General features: G+C 38.7%; 2 protein-coding genes across 5 annotated transcripts in view; one reads left to right on the forward strand and one right to left on the reverse strand.

The window, feature by feature from the left end:
- fbxo21 (F-box protein 21) overlaps nt 1-5291 on the reverse strand; it is a 42931-nt gene extending 37640 nt beyond the window's left edge. For 2 of the 3 annotated variants that reach the window (XM_039770939.1, XM_039770938.1), the window contains exons 1-2: nt 4750-5290; nt 1948-2083 (exon numbers count right to left, since the gene is read on the reverse strand). In XM_039770939.1, the coding sequence (XP_039626873.1) occupies nt 1948-2083; nt 4750-4982 (369 nt within the window). In that variant the 5' untranslated portion in view covers nt 4983-5290. Of the gene's footprint in view, nt 1-1947; nt 2084-4749 lie in introns of all 3 variants that reach the window. The other variant, XM_039770940.1, reaches the window with a different exon arrangement.
- A 4274-nt stretch (nt 5292-9565) lies between these two features.
- Nucleotides 9566-12687, forward strand: part of nf2a (neurofibromin 2a (merlin)) — a 106806-nt gene continuing 103684 nt past the window's right edge. For both annotated transcript variants that reach the window (XM_039770747.1, XM_039770746.1), the window contains exon 1: nt 9566-10046. In XM_039770747.1, the coding sequence (XP_039626681.1) occupies nt 9933-10046 (114 nt within the window). In that variant the 5' untranslated portion in view covers nt 9566-9932. The remainder of the gene's footprint in view (nt 10047-12687) is intronic.

The following is a 12687-nucleotide window of genomic DNA, read 5'->3' on the forward strand; positions in this document are numbered from 1 at the left end:
TTCTACTATGTAGCTTTCCATGGAAAACCTTACGGCAGTTTTCAATCATACTGTAGGAAGAAAATCAAGTACAATAAAAATAGCAAAAAAACTATTGTAGATTTTTAAAAAGTTCTCTTGGCATGTATTTGTATTTATGAGTACACAAGTACTCTGGAATAAGAAGAAGTTAAATTCAACTGCAACTTTAAATGGGAAAAAGAGGACATTATAATTACATATTCTTTGTTATTTTTATACTAGAAAAAAAAAAAGAACAAGATCAAACTCCCATTTTTTTCTAAGCACATTCTGTTTAACTGCCAGGAAGAAAACAAATGCTTTTTAGAGTATCTTGGCTAATTAGTTTCATTCTATGCTTAATGACTCCCATGCTATTTGCACAATAATGACTGTGCTCATAAATCTTCCAATCCAGAATCTGCATATTAATAACGGTGCACATCACCATTTGGCTCAGATCTGCATAATGGATATATCCTCAGGTCTGCACAATGTTATCTAAGAAACATTTATAATCGCTTTCATGTAGCAAACGTACTAAAAGAAGACCTCCACCTGCTTTGTAATGACATTACAAATTCACTTGATCTAAACATCAGTGTTGTATTATACAAGACCTAACAATATGAAATAAGGCTTAAAAAAATAAAAAAGGTATGGTACCATAAACAAGTTTACATTGATGAGGATTAACATTTAAAAAAAAAAAAAATTATTTTAAGCATGTGTTTTATTGGAGAGTATGCAGGAGGCTCTTCACAGCAGGTACAACAGGGAGAGACACAAGCACTAACCTCTCTTTCTTCTTCCAACTCATAGCAGAAGGTAACTGAGCAGACGAGGGCCCTCGCTGCCAGTGTGCTTTAGAAGCCCAGCCTCTTCCGTTCTCAACCAGGTAAGAGAACAAATACAGCTGGAAATCAGTTTGACCAGCATATGTCAGGGCCACAATAGCCTACAGAAACGCTTTAATTTATTTCCTGCACTGAAATTCAGTGCTCCTTATTTTATTTGATCTTTCTTTTAAAAACATTTACTAGCGTCAATCGATTGCAACTAGTGCAGAATGCAGCTGCCAGAATCTTAACTAGGAACAGAAAATCCGAGCACATCTCTCCAGTTTTGATGTCACTACACTGGTCACCCGTGTCATTTAGAATTGACTTTAAAATAATACTTATGGTTTACAAAGCCTTAAATAATCTCACTCCATCTTATATTTCGGAATGCCTCTCACCTTACAATCCAAATCGCAACCTTAAACCATCAAATGAGTGTCTGCGTATAAATTCCAAGAACTAAACTTAAAAGAAGTGGTAAGGCAGCCTTCTGCTGTGTATGCACCTAAAATCTGGAATAGTTTACCGATAGAAATTTGACAGGCTAATACAGTGGAGCACTTTAAAAAAACTGCTAAAAACCCATTAATTTAACATGGCTTTCCCATAGCTTCATTTTATAACTCTGATATTCTGTATATGCATTTAATTATCATTTTTTTCATGGCTCCAAAATCTGTACTAACCCCTACTTTCTCTGCTGTTCTCTTTCTGGTTTTATGTGGTGGCGATCTGGTCTGATCATTGATATTAGGTAGAATGCCCAGTGAGGGCTGGGCAGTCTCGTGGCCTCGGAACCCCTGCAGATTTTGTTGTTTTCTCCAGCCCTCTGGAGTTTTTTTGTTTTTGTTTTCTGTGTCCTCCCTGGCCATCGGACCTTATTTTATTCTTTGTCAATTATTGCCTAATGTTAATTTTTTTTCTTTCTTTATCTTGTAAAGCACTTTGAGCTACATCATTTGTATGAAAACATGCTATACAAATAAATGTTGTTGTTGTCGCTGCTATTAAACAAGGTCAGATGAGATCCCAACTCTTAAGTTGCTTTTGTATTTGTAGAAATAGAATAAACACACACACACAAATAATACATATAAACACTTACGACTTCTGCAAAGAAACGCTTTGAAAATGACTCCACGGTGCGCCTGATTTGCAATCCCACAGTGTGGCGTTTCTGGTATTCTTTCAGCCAATCACAGCCTTCCAGTTGGCTGTAGTACCGTAGTAACCTTGGCCACCTAACACAAAAATGAAAACAGTCAAACAAATGTGTGAAGTTCTTGGATTTATCTGCAAGTGTGCATGTTACATAAGCCATGGAAAAAGAAGAAAAAAAAAATCAGTGTGAATTTACTTTTTATAGTATGTTCTTACCAGACATACTACAGTATTTGCAACTACTGCTGTAACATACTACTTGGCTTAATAAACAATTGACCAAAGTATTTTAGAGTGCATTGTAATTATTAAACTGAAAAAGTGTCCCTTCTTCACAACAACAGAAAGGCTAGGTTAACCTAATTCACATCTATGAAGTTTTCAAAACCACTCCACCAGCATCAGATGCATGGCAGGAACAAGCAATTCATGAGGTTGGAGTACATGTGGGGCCCACTGATACACACTCAGAACTAATTATAAACTGTTACTCACACACATCTGTAGGATATGGGGCACAGCTGAAGCAACAAGAAGGAAAAAACCCAAGCAGAAATGGGATGAACGTGCAAACACCACACAATCAGCATGCTGGCATGGGCATTGAACCCAGTATGCTGATTGTGAGACAGATTGCTACAATCAGAAATGAATATTTTAGTTGTGTTTTCTCATGAACTACAACAGGAACACAGTTAACATATTGTAGTACATTAAAAGAAAAAAAAAATTTGCACAGATTTAAAATCTGTATATTCCATCTTAGGTTAATTTATCATACATAAGTCCAGCATCCAAAAATGTGTACCTCATATCACCCCATCTTATACATTATTTACTCATTTTAAATCACCTAATCACAGCTCTTTACTTTCTTTTCTGTTCTTTTTCCAGTTTTCTGGGGACCACCTGATCAAAGCACTGTGATGTCCTTACATTGATGGAATAAAGGCCAGAAGTCCACATGACCCGTCATCATCAAGTTCTTCCATGAGAACCCGGAACACCATGAGGGCTGATTGAGGTCATTTATTTTAGGCCTTGAGGGGGGCTGGGTGGTCTTGTGGCCTGGTACCCCTGCAGATTTTATTTTTTTCTTCAGCTGTCTGGAGTTTTGTTTTTTTTTGTTTTTTCTGTCCTCCCTAGCCATCGGACCTCACTTTTATTCTATGTTAATTAGTGTTCCCTTATTTTAGTTCTTATTTATTTTGTCTTTTTTCTCTTTCTTCATCATGTAAAGCACTTTGAGCTGCATTATTTGTATGAAAATGTGCTATAGAAATAAATGTTATTTATTTATTCAACATTATTTTAAAAGGAGGCAGACTTGTTGACTAATTGCTTTATACATTTATTCTCTCAATGACATTCAAAAAATGATGGAACAACCACATATTTTACTCCAATCCACAGACTCTGCCCATCTCTACTAAAATGTACTATCATTATTACTTAATTGTAGCCAATTTCATCCATAACTCCATTTGAATATAACAAATCCACTTCTCACTTCAGCCAACAGCACTGCAAACACATGCAGTATTTCCAATTGCTACCTTCTCAGCTTTTACTCTGCTCACTCCATTTCATACAAGTCTATCATATCTCTGCTCATTGTGTTTGCTATTGTTACAACCCATCTCTGCTCACTCCAACAAAGACCCTTAAGTCTCATTCTGTTTTATCCTCTATTATTCCAAATTGCACAATACTTCAACATTTTTATTCACTTCAGTTTGCATCTTAACTCTGCTCACTGGAATTAACAGTTTCTGTTCACATCTATGCTCACTCCAGTTTTCAGCATTTCTCTACTTGCTATAATTAAATTTCAGGCACTCCAACTTACACCACACTTAAAAATATTCAGTCACTCCAGTACACATAATCTCCCCACATGTGTCTGCTCACTGCAGGTCATGCCATCTAACCATATGGTTCTGCTTACACTTCTCTACAGTATTTCTCTACTTACTTTGGTTAATTTCCTAACAGTCTAGCACACACCAATCCATCTCCCCACATGTCTGTTCATTCCAGTTTTCTGCATTGCTCAGCTTTCTTTGGTTAATCACATCACCCTTAAACAAATTCAGCCACTCCCAGATTGTACCTTAATTCTGCACACTCCAGGTCACGCCATCTCCCCACACGCTTCTACTCACTCCAGTTCTCAGCATTGCTTTGCTTTCATTGGTTAATCAGATCACACACCAGTTCTTATAACCCTTAAGCATCTTTTAGTCACTCCAGATTGTACCCTAAATCTGTGCACTCCAGGTCACGCCGTCTCCCCGCACGTCTGCTCACTTCAGATCACAGCATGCCTCTACTTAGTTTAGATACTTACCATCCCACAACATATCCGATCACCCCAGCTTGCACTATACTCAAACTCACTCCAGTTTACTTCATCTCCCCACACGTCTTCTCACTCCAGTTCATAACATTCCTGACTGTGCCGCTTACACCATCCCTAAACTCCAGTGTGCACCCTAATTCTGCTCACTCCCGTTCACACCAGCCTCCAACGTCTCTGCCCACTCCAGCTCTTTCTCCATGTCACCTCTACTTAGTCCATTTGTCTCTTCGCCTCCTCCAGCAGCCACTACGCCCCGTAGTTCCTGCCTATTCAAACTCACTCGGTGTCAAACTATCCCTGCACATCCCGTTCCTAATAATTCCACTAAATTGCTCAGCTGTCACCCCCTGCGACGAGCAATGAGCGACGCGACTCCTTTCTCACCTGTGTCTGAACTGGTGCTCCCATACCTTTCCTCTGCCGTGACACACATCGCGAAGCCGCCGGCACGTGCACGAAGCGTTGGCTATATCAGCGTGCCCCAGGACAGGAAAACAGAGAATGAACTCCAAGAGCTCGGCCGGCAGTTCCGTCAGCTTCTTGCCATCCCTCGATGGAGCAGTCCCCTCTCCAACCCCCTGCGTAGCCATCTTCCCTTGTTTATCCAGTGACGTCATGCAAGCCGCCCGCCCTTTCTTAGGGGTCGTTTTCAAAGTCTGACGCTGCCGATGGAGCGTAAAGCGGCCGTAGATGTTCTGCGAAGAATGAGCTGTGCGTGGCGCTGGAGGGCCGCATGACAGAACTAGCCACAGGGAACCCTCGAAATAGCCCACGCGGACAGATAGATATTAACTTATTCAAACATCTGGCTGCCCAAATACACGCCGCCGTGCCGAACTGACTAAAAGGCTTTAAATCGCAAACTGCAGTGCATCATGATCTCCGTACCTTACCGTCCTAAAACGTTCTAGGGTGCGCTTTGTGTTTGAATTTTTGTTTTTTTTTTCTTTCACCTATTATACTAATAAAAGGGTGATCGACGTCGCTTCTGCAGTGGCTGCGGGTTTTGTTCCAACCAAGTTGCGTAATGAGAAAGCAGTCCTTGCCAATAACAAGTCTTATTTAATTGCATGACATGTTAGTGTTTTAACTCTGCAATATCAGGTCACTCTGAAATCGGTGACTTTTTTTTCTTTCTAAGGATATCATCTAAATGATCTGAAGCCTAATATGGAAGGATGATTTTCCGTTCTTCACATTCTCTCTACTTTCCTTCCGAGTACTTTATTAAACCAAATAATGCATCATGAATACACACAGATGTAAATGAAAACAAGCTAGACGCAAAACTGCCGGTTCCTTTTTCAGTTGCATCTTATTGCTAGTAACGAACAATTAAAACAATGAATGCAAGACTAATATAAAAATCAAGGGTTCAAAATCTTAATAAGCGAGACAACTAATATGAATGTAACTTGAGCAATTAGTGCTTTATCAGCAATATATAACTGCCCATTAAGGAATTGGATTGGAACAATTAAACTAAGTTAATTAGCTGCAAAAACTGATCACCAATTAAGAAAACGGTTTGAATGAAAACCCGTAGTCATTGTGGCCCTTTAGGATCGGAGATGAGATGTGTTTTTGGGTGGGTCGCCACAGGATTGTGTAGTAAAAAAAACAGCAAAGCGCGGTCCCGCTCTCTAGTTGTTATACTTATTATCGCGTTATCATGGGATCTGACCCAAGGTAACCTATTCAGACTTTGTTGCTTCTTTTTGCTAACTGAAGAAGAGTCAATATAACCCAGTGATGGGTTAAACAAAGTCATGAAATGGACGGATGGACTGTTGTTGAGCTTGTTGAAGTTTGCTTATATCTACCCTTTCTGATACACTGCAGAAGGAAACATAATTAGATTTTAATTATTCTTCAAGAAAATTACAGTTTTTTGCATGCTGATATTAACAAAAACACTTGTTCTCAAAATGGGAACCATAAAGATACAGTGGATAGTACTTTGGTTCAAGTCCTGATCACTTACTGCCTGAGCAGTGTCCACACAATCTCTCCATGTCTGCATGGTGATTCCTTTATGACTATGTTCTCTTCCTAAATGCCAAAAATTCAAGTGCCAGGTTAACTGGCTCAGTTGGAATCTGTGAGTACCAAACAATATACTGGTATCCCATCTAGGGATGTCTGTTGCATTGCAGTCGCTCAGTGCTTCCAACAAGTTTGTAATGGAAAAATGTGAGCTCAGATTGCAAATCAGTAGAAATGTAAAAGCAAAGGTTCAGCTACTTATAGAGTGATACTTCAAGGTACAGGACTAGAGAGTGAGACCAATAATGGATAAATATGCAATTGACAATACCATCTATCAGACAACACTGATTGAATTCTTAGTGTAGATAATGGATACAGTAGTGAGACGAGCATACATCATTAGTTACCTGGACTTTCAGAAAGCATTTGACACAATGCCTTGTGATAGATAAGCAGCTGAATTAGGAGTGTTGAGGACTGTGCAGAATAATAAAAGACAGCTGTGAAGCTGATTGTAGGCCATAGTGTAGTAAGCACAAGCTATCATAAATCACCTCAAGGGCTTCCCATACGAATTACCCACTCTGAACTCCACCCAAAACAACTAATAGGTTAGAAATGATTAAGCAGAAATGAAGATTACACTTTAGGTATCAAATACAATTCAAGAACTGGTGCAGAAACAAGACAAATAACAAGGGAAAACAAATTGGAACTATTTAGGCAAAAACTTTAAAGGAAAAGATCACTTGAGACTTTCTTAGAAAAACTAAATAAAAAAGGACAGCGCAGTAAACAGTTAGATAAATTAAAGTAAGACTTGATTGTGAAATTGGTTGGGTAAAAAAAAAAATTCAGTACACCCCAGTACATTATTGATTTTGTTGGGGCGAGTCATGGACTAGTTGGAGTGAATCACTGGGTATTGCTATGATTATGTAAATGACGGATTATGACTGAAAATCATGGAAAAAGGTCTCTAATGTGACATTGCCTTAACAAGCTCACAGTAAATCTGGCACCCATACTCAAGAATATATCTTATTATTTTTAAATCATTAAACACCAAATTATACATAAATATCTCAAGCCAAATGTCTGAATTAGATTATGAAACAAGTAGGAAAAAGAAGAAAGTCATGAATAAAGTAACACAATTTGTGTACAATTACACGTAGAAATATAAATGTAGATGTTACCATCACCACAGCAATATGGAATAATGAATAGGATAGGAGCGAATTTTGCTATCCGTTTTACAGTCAAATGTCAAACCATTCAATCGCTGTTTGTTTGCGGTTCAGTTCTGATCCAAGAATCCCAGCCAGACCTCCACACTGCAGCAAAGTAAACATTTAGAAGGAGTAGCCTCATTTAGAGATGTAAACTCCTTAAATTTTTATTTTTTACGTTTTTGTGTGACATATCTAGATTGCAGTCAGCAATGAGTCAGATAGTTATAATGCTTTACACCACTGATGAGCCATATATTAAGCAAGGCAATGTTTAATAATGAAAGTTTGCTGTACAAAGGTCAATCACCAGAGTTTATTTCAATACAGAACAGATTTGGTACATTTCTCATGTTAACATAAACCCTAACTGGGATTACATACTTCAGAACTAACAGTGCTGGTGATCTACCAGGTACAGCCTGGTGACATTACAATCCCTTGTTAAACCTTTACAATACTGTGGCATTCTAAATAAAGATTATTGAAGTCTGACCATGGAGCATTTAATATAAAGAAATTCATCACAATAGTGTGACGGGAACTTGTACTGTTTCACTGGACCACAGATGTTGAAACATCAGTACTAGTAACCTGATTAAAACTCAATAATATATGCAAGTAACGTTGGATCAAATGATGACATTGGCATTAAGGTGTAATTGTGATTATACTGCCAACAAGTAGGCAACACCTGTGCAAAATAAGGCTGAAATTGCTAAAATTCACACCTTCTTTGGAGTATAAAGTAAACTAGTTTTTCCAGTCTAAATACTGAGACTGAATCTGAAGTGTGGGTACGGCTATTCGAGTTTGACAAATCCTCCATGGCTCTCAAACCTATTTAGCTGTACCTTTCAAAGTAACATGTCATGTTTCACTGATAATCAATGTTTGACCGATGGCCAATTGTGGCCAATGAAATTCACAGAGTATGTCATGGACAAGTGATGAGGCTTTGGTATTCGCTCTCAGTTCATGGAGGGAACGCTGACTCATGTGACCAATGACATTCATAGACTTCAACGCCAGCAGCACGAAGCAGTTGAACATGTGCACGAATTAATGCTCGTCTCTTCATTAACATTGCGATTGCGAATGTTTAACAAATATACCGGTAACTATATGCGCAATGACTAGTGTGATGACAATTGAAATTACACCACCTAGTTTTATTTTCTAGTTTTTGTATAGTTCTACGACATATTTCGTTTTCGTTAAAGGGAATAACAATAGACCACCCAGTCCAGTGTTTTGAGGCTTTAAATTGTATCGTCTGCAGTTGGAGACTTGGAATATTTCAGGAGAAAATGGTGTTTGAGAGAGGCCGGACATTAAAACCTTCAAAATGTCACACAATAAACACACAATCAACACAAAAAGAGTAAAGTTCACATAGACAGAGACTATTGAAAAGGGATGTGCTGTAAAGTGCTCGTAGAACGTGATAAAACGACGTACCCGGTGTTCAACCCTTGTGGAAGGAGCTGCGACGCAACTACGGAAATTATCCTTTAGTGAACTACAGGAGGATTTTTTTAGCATTCAGGTTATCGTGCAATGTACTAAAAAATAAGCCGTTATTTTGTAATGTTAAAATGTTGGCTAGAATACTAGTAAGTGTGTGCGTCCGACGATGGCGACCAGAATGCATAGCAGCTCCACGCAGCAATAAAACTGGATTAAGTGTGCTCACAAATTTGACAAAACAATATTTGAGAACGATTTAAGAATGAAATTAAAAATTAAAACAGTGTAAGCACAGAAGAGTTTTCATCGCATTTATTTAATTCACTTTGAAATACCAGCCTTTAACATGTTTTAAAACACCCGCTTTTCCAATATGATCCTCTGAACTCAGATTCAGCTCAAAGCATGTTATAGAATAAAGAGAATAAAAATCACAACAGTAAATAGGAGGAGCCTACGTCACATGACAATGAGGTCAGACCTGGCCAATGAGTGGCAAAGGGGCGGAGCCGGGGCCTGCGCTGGAGGGTCTGCTCTGTGTTTACAGAGTGATACTGGCTGCACTAAAGTTCGCTTAGTGGGAGCGTTGGGTTTGGCGGGTAGGGGTTACCATGTTTCAAGTGTGTTAGTGGCAGAGAAGAGACACGGTTAAGCAGCGATGGCGCTTTCTCAAGATACCTTTATGCTGTATTTTAAAAAACGCGTAGGTTTGCATTGGCTAAGCGAGAGAACCCGTGCCGCGACTTGCCCACTTTGTATCTAAGCCGCGACCCCCTATAGCCAAGGGGACCTGGCTCCCTGAGCGCGGGTTCCAGTGGACGCCACGTGTTAATAAGGGCATATTTTGGTCAGTGTCTCCTCAACGGTGTGCCAGCTATGGCCAGTGCCATTGCTTCAAGGATGAGATTGAGCTCCTTAAAACGAAAGCAGCCCAAAACATTCGGTGTGAGGATAGTGACGATGGACGCCGAGATGGAGTTCAGCTGTGAGGTGAGTTGCTTTTTCGCATGGGAGCCGAATATCTCATCATATGCTTGGAATAATGTGTGCAGTGTTCTTTTCAATGTAGGTCTGGGTTTTCATTAAAAGCTGTAGCGAGCGTTTTTGATATGTGATGACTGCCCCCCCATCCATGATCGCTTTCATTCAAACCGAGTGCTCATTGATTAAACGCTGCTGATTAAAATGCATTGTAATTGCATGGGTTCATAAGATTTCATGGTCAGAAAAGCTTCTAAAAATTGTTTGAGAAACAAGTCGTTTTGAACAGTTCTGTTTGTGGACATTTCTGTCAGCTGCCAATGGAACATGCTTAGTCTGCTGTAATTTTAAGTGGCCTGCGTTTAAAGAGTCAGAAACAATTGTTTCTTTTCTAAAAGAAAAAGTGAAGATTTGAGAAATATAGATCTTCTCTTGACCTCAAACTACTTTGGTTGTTCTCTCAGAAAAAAGAAAATCAACAGTTTTGGAAATGTGTGATGTGTCAGAATGAGAGTGTTAAGAGGTCACAGAGTTAAATATTGTGCTTTATTATCAGCAAGAAAGTAGGGCTAAAAATAGTGATAGTTTGACAGCCGATTAAGGAAAGAAGCAACAATTATGGAGGCTGTGTCGGAAAACAGCAAGTCAACAAAAATAAAGGCAAAACACATTCATGCTATTAGTAGCAAAAACTGGTAATCAGTTAAGCAGTTGTAGGAAAAAACTTGTAGCCCTTACAGCCCTCTAGGGTCTGAGTTTGACACTGTTGCCGTAAGCAGATGATTCTAACCTGTTTTTGTTGCTGAAATAGTCTCTGTCTTCTTTGAACCCTGTTACAGAGTTTAGAAAATAAATGGGTGCTTAAGAAAATATTGGGTAAAACTAAGCAATATTTTGTATGGAGTGTTTTTAAAGTGTGTTTCTTAGTGAAAGCAATGCTAAGACATTTTCACTGTTAATGTTGTCTAGCCTACTCAGAATTCTGCCCAGTCAGTTTTTTTCCCCAAATATAAATTATTACATAGAAAATATGCAGCCTTCTATGCCATATCATTAGTATATGGGAAGAAACATAAGTTAACCTGAACAGAATGTTTAAGATCTGTGCTGACAAATTCCTGGATGAAATCTGAAAAACTATTTTTTTTTTTAAGGTAGCATGAATATTCTAAATCATTCATAATCTCTAAAATACTGACATTTTTTCTCATGTTTTCTTCCCTTCTGAGCTCACTGTTGTTTTTGTGGTGAACATATGAAAATGTGCCTTTTCGGTTGACTGACAGGATTTTTGAAAAACTCATGGGATTTATAAAATATTATACAGTTGTAGGAGTGTGTCAGTACATACCTGCACTACATATTTCTCCAAGTCCAGATTATTTCAATAGACAGTGGGCTTAAAATTGGTTTATTTTTAATTTAGATGTAGCTACTTCTGCAGTGCTGTGACACTTGAATGTGATAGTACTTAATATGCAAGTCTGGTGGCTTGTTAAGAAGGGGCAGATGTGGTTAATGACGTAATGATTTTAGGTTTAAAGAAATACATAGCAGTGATAGAATAATATATACATATTTGCTGTTATAGTGTACTTTGACCTTTTTATAAAGAAAGATATCAAGTGTAATACATTATTAAGATGAAGTGTAAATTACAACTCTTTAAATTCGCATTCAGTATGTAAAAATGATCAAGGTGGTTCAGACAATGAATTAACAAAATTAAGGCCTTTAAATGGGGAGGCACTGTGGCGCAGTGGGCAGCGCTGCTGCCTCGCAGTTAGGAGACCAGGGTTCCCTTCCCAGGTCCTCCCTGCATGAGTTTGCATGTTCTCCCCGTGTCTGCTTGGGTTTCCTCTGGGCACTCCTGTTTCCTCCCACAGTCCAAAGACATGCAGGTTAGGTGCATTGGCGATCCTCAATTGTCCCTGGTGTGTGCTTGGGCTGTGTGTGTGTGTGTGTGTGCCCTGCGATGGGCTGGCGGCCGGCCCGGTGTTTGTTTCCTGCCTAGCACCCTGTGTTGGCTAGGATTGGCTCCAGCAGACCCCCGTGACCCTGTAGGGTTGGCTGATGGATGGAAGGTAATTTTCGAAGTATAATTAGAAAAGGTTATAGTCATAGTTGCATTTCATGTGTTTTAGGTTCATTGGATTTTCGACACAGACACTGTTATATTACTTAATGTGTTTTGAGATTGTTTAATAACAAATCTGGGATGGCTACCTGCCTTGTTCCTCTTACTTTCAGGATAGACTTATGCTTGACCTGTCACTGAAATGAATCAGGCAGGTTACAAAATGAACAGATGGATATGAAGAGAGTTACTTTCTCTGTTTTTTTTTTAAATAATTATGTGCTCACATTTTTTTTTCTTTTATAGAATTGTAACCACCTTGAGTTTATATGTAAACAGTCCTCTCCACATGCATGCTCTGAAGGGTCAGTTTGGAATATAAACTGAGTTTGTTACAATAGCACGCATGAATGTATTATGTGATACAGCTTTCAGTTCAGCATGTACTAATTTAGAAATTATACTTTTTTTTTTATTTGCCTGAAAAATATTTGTTTCTCATTTGATTATTTATATGCTGAGTGAATATGTGCTGTGGAAGACTGTACAGTATTTCATTTTTGGTTTTGTCCT

Source organism: Polypterus senegalus, chromosome 12 (assembly GCF_016835505.1).
Source record: "Polypterus senegalus isolate Bchr_013 chromosome 12, ASM1683550v1, whole genome shotgun sequence".
In the NCBI taxonomy this organism is placed as follows: domain Eukaryota; kingdom Metazoa; phylum Chordata; class Cladistia; order Polypteriformes; family Polypteridae; genus Polypterus; species Polypterus senegalus.